Source organism: Orycteropus afer, unplaced genomic scaffold, assembly GCF_000298275.1.
Source record: "Orycteropus afer afer isolate SDZICR_OR568_19922 unplaced genomic scaffold, OryAfe1.0 scaffold00089, whole genome shotgun sequence".
Taxonomy (NCBI): Eukaryota; Metazoa; Chordata; class Mammalia; order Tubulidentata; family Orycteropodidae; genus Orycteropus; species Orycteropus afer.
Genome location: NW_006921676.1, coordinates 2,775,600 through 2,779,500, shown reverse-complemented (window position 1 = coordinate 2,779,500; position 3,901 = coordinate 2,775,600). Strand labels below are relative to the sequence as shown.

Sequence of the window (3,901 nt, the reverse complement as noted above, 5' to 3'; positions counted from 1 at the left end):
TTCAGATCAGTGACTAAAACTGAAACTGCTGTTTTAAAAAAGTTTTACTACTACTTATAATACAAATAGGATACAAACAAGATTTTCACTTCTATTCACATTATTCTTCTAGTACTTTTGCATTTCAACTCTGACCTGACCTTCAGTAGTACCTTAAATAAGTACATGCAATTAGTAAATGAACATGACAGCATGTAGTTTTGTTCACACTTACAAATATTACCAGATTTGTTACAATTTTCATTTTCTGTTGCTTTTGGAAAAGTAACCAACTTTTAAAACTGATACATTAAAAAAGAAAAAGCACACACACACAAACCTCCTTACTTTGCACTGCATCAGGCAATGGTTAAAACAAAGAATATTAACCCTCTCCCAATTTAGACACGTTTCTAGTCCTTAGAAACAGGGACTTAAGGGCAGAAAGCAAGAGTGGGGAACAGAGGAACAGGTCCAAGAAAAAAAAAAAGAAAGAAATCTACTTCCTCTACAAGGCTAGCCTGAAGATCTGCACAGGTACCTGTTACTAATTCCTTCTCACCTGCTCCAAACCTGCAACTACAGGATACAGAATTTAGCTTCAGTCTTTTCTGGTCTAACTTCCTTGCCCAGGCCTAGTATGCTATTCCTGGAGACAAACTAACCTTATAATTTTTTAAAAGAAATTATTTTTACCCAAATACGTTGGATTTCGGTCTCAGTTTGAATGAGGAGGATGAGTGGCTTTTAAGAGACCGTTCTTCATCCTCTTCCTCCTCTAGTGGTTGTTCCAGGTCTCTGAAAGAGGGTGTGGTGTGAATGATCTGAGTCCGAAAACGGATTTTGTTGAGTCTGGGTTTTAACCGCCCACTAGAACTGCCTGAGGCTTTGCGACCTGAATCCTTGGCTTTGCCTCCAGACCATGCGTCAGCCAAGTGATGGTGATGGTGGTGATGATCCCCTCCATCTTCTAGGACGTGTGAGAGTTTGTAGGTGATGAGATGAGAGGGGAGCACCTTTGGAAGCTTCCAGCGCCCACCACTACTGCCGGCAGCGCTCTCTGCGTCACTCTCGTCCAAGGCTCCTACCAGGTTCTTGATCTCCTCGGTGATGCTCTGATTCAGATACTGAGAAGCCTTTTTTCCACTGTAGTCCCTGATGTCCACATCTGCGTCGTAGGCACCCACCAGCAGCTTCACCACCTCCACGTGCCCGTGCATAGCAGCCAAATGCAAGGCGGTATAACCTCCACTGGTCCTGGCGTTGATGTTTACCGGTAGCTGGTGTTTGTTGGCGAAGTTGACTAGCATGGCCAGGAGCTCCTGCCTGCCGTGCTTGGCGGCCCAGTGGAGGCAGGTGAAGCCAGTGATGAAGTCCCGTTTGGCCAGTAGGCCTGGCTCGCTGGTCAACAACCCTTCTAGGCTGTCCCACTTGCCGTCCGAGGCCGAGAGCATCCAGGCGTGCTCCAGAGGGTCCAGCGTCACCGAGCCCCCGCCGCTGCTCTCCTCCTCCGCCGACGACGAAGCCAGCGAGGCGCTGTCCGAATCCCCTCCACCTTTGCTGCGTCCGCCCCCGGAGGAGCTCCCTGGGCTGCTGCCCCCAGGAAAGAAGCTCCTTTTCAGTTGCGGGGAGTTGCCCATCACCAGCTCTCGGAAGTTCTTGCGGGTAGACCTCGGGGTGGTGGCGCCCCCGGGGGAGGTACCCCCATCCGCCTCCTCCCAGCCGTGGGGCGGGGGTTCCAGCTCCTCGCTAGGCCCTGGGGGCGGCCCCCGGGGCAGGGGCAGCACGTTGCGACGCGAGTTCTTCCTACGGACCCCGATGCTCTGGGGCGGCATCTGCCCGGACCTGGAAGGCTCACTCCGGCTGTCCCCGGCCAGGCTCTGAGGCCGGTGCGAAGACTCCCGGCCCTCGTCCGGGGAGTGCTCAGCGGGCTCCGCTACTGCCGCGGGGAGTGGGTCACTCTCCCCTAGCTGGGCCAAGTCCTCGGGGGTCCCCGGAACGTCATCGCAGGGCTCCGGCTCCGCGGTCACAGAGATACGGGGCAGATCCCGAGGGGGTGCGGGAAGGGCTGTTATGCTGTCGTCGGGGGGCTGCTCCGGCCTGGCCTGGGGCTCCTCGTCGCCGCTGGCGTCTTCGGGGGTGGGAGCGCGCTCCGGGGCGGTGGCGGGGGCCGGGGCCGCCTCGGGTGGCGGGAATCCCGCGCTGAACTTCTTCTTAAGGTGCACGTACTTGGTGCCGTCGGCGGGGTCGGTTCGGACAGTAGCCACGGCGTTGACCAGCTGCTTGAAGTGCTCGCGGGCGCGGGCCCGCTGCTCCGGCTCACCGCCCAGGGCGCCCCTGAAGTGCTCCACCAGCTCGGTGTTGCGGACTCGGCCCCCGTTCTGGGCAAAGAAGCGCAACACCGCCTCCTGGCTTAGCTCCGCCATCCCCTCCATCCTGGGTTTTACTTCTCCGGCCGGCTGGCGGATCATCCTGGCCCCATCGCAGGCACTGAGCACGGGCCAGAGCACCCTCGACTGTGTGTAGACAGAGGGGCGGTGGTGCCGCAGGGGAAATGGTTCGCTGATGCCTGGCGGCAGACAGCTTTCCCCAGAATCGTTCCCTGCCCTTCTTACACTCGCTCCAGCGTCTGCGGCAGGAGGATGCCGCCACCACCTCACGAGGGCAGCCGCTGCGGACACGCCCCCCGCCCCACAGCCCGCGTCGCTCAGGCCCCGCCCCCTGACCCACCCCACTTCCGGTCTCCGGGGCTGGTCCGTAATCACTGCTGCCTCGAGGCAGAGGCGGGTGGTTGGAAAAGCTGGGTTTTCTTTTCTCGTGTCTTATTCTTTACAGCCCTCATTTCCTCCACGCACCTTCCCCAGATGTTTTTAATTCTTTAAAACATAGAAATCCCATGTCCACTTCTTGAGGAGCTTACTCAACATGCGCGCTGAATGACTTAGCGTGGTTTATAGCTCGCGACCTTGACTGGCGGGGCCTTTCTGGGTTCTATTCCCTTTTGTCAACAATGCAGCTAAGTTTGACCCCTCCCACCTTCTGTACCGGTGAGGGGAACCCAACCACACACCCCACCTTCCCGCTCATGTACTCCGGCGGTTTCGAATCCAGGCCTCTTTGGCAACCAGAGCGCAACCCGAGCGCCCTCTCTCGGGCCGCCTGCCACCACTCGCCGCCTCCCTACCCTGCCGGGGCCAGCCCCAGCTCGCTCGTGGGGCGTCCTCGAGCGGTGGGTTACATCCCCTCCCTCCTTCCCGGCCCCGCCCTTCCCCCCATCCGCTCCACCTCTCCCGCCCGGACCGCGCCGATCGGGGTGCGCCCGGACTGAGACGACGGCTTCGGCTGGCCCCTGTCCCCCCCTTTGCGCCGTTCCTGCTCGGGACTCTGCCCTCCTCTGAAGTGTGGCGGCACCTGGTGAGCCCTGGACGACATCTTGCACCCATTCCTCCTCCAAAATCTCTCTTTCGCCCCCGCAGATGGGCCCTCGATTGCCGTTGTCCAGAACTGTCCCCTCCCCCCAAGGGCCCCGAATCCGCGGACCCCCTCCCTAGTCTGCGCTTCCCGGGCATCGGAACGTAACTTCCTTAACTCGGGAAACCGCCGCTCGCTAATGGCTCTAGTCCCCTCTTTACCGGATCTTAACCGCCCTCGACCTTTCCTTTCTTCCTCATCCCCATTTGTTTAAAGCTCTTGATTGTGACCCGCGTCCCCTCCTCGGCGCCCGTCCCCAGCCTTGCCCCTCTCTTCAGCCCGGTCCCTGAGGCGGAGGAAGCCTTGTTCTCCGACAGAGGATCCTACAAACTCAGCTGGTAAGAGGAGTCAGTTCTCTCCTGCTCTAATGGGAAGGGAGGCGTGTGTTACTCCCATTCCCGCGCGAAAAACGCGCGGTTTTCTCCACGTCGGTTCCCTCTACGTCGCCCCT

General features: G+C 58.2%; 1 protein-coding gene across 1 annotated transcript; it reads right to left on the bottom strand.

Moving 5' to 3' along the window:
- Positions 1-671: 671 nt before the first annotated feature.
- SOWAHC (sosondowah ankyrin repeat domain family member C) lies at positions 672-2,405 on the bottom strand. Its single transcript, XM_007942398.1, has 2 exons — positions 2,159-2,405; positions 672-2,029 (listed from the first exon to the last, which is right to left on the bottom strand). The coding sequence occupies exons 1-2, from the start codon at positions 2,403-2,405 to the stop codon at positions 672-674; spliced, it is 1,605 nt and encodes a 534-aa protein (XP_007940589.1).
- Positions 2,406-3,901: the final 1,496 nt, after the last annotated feature.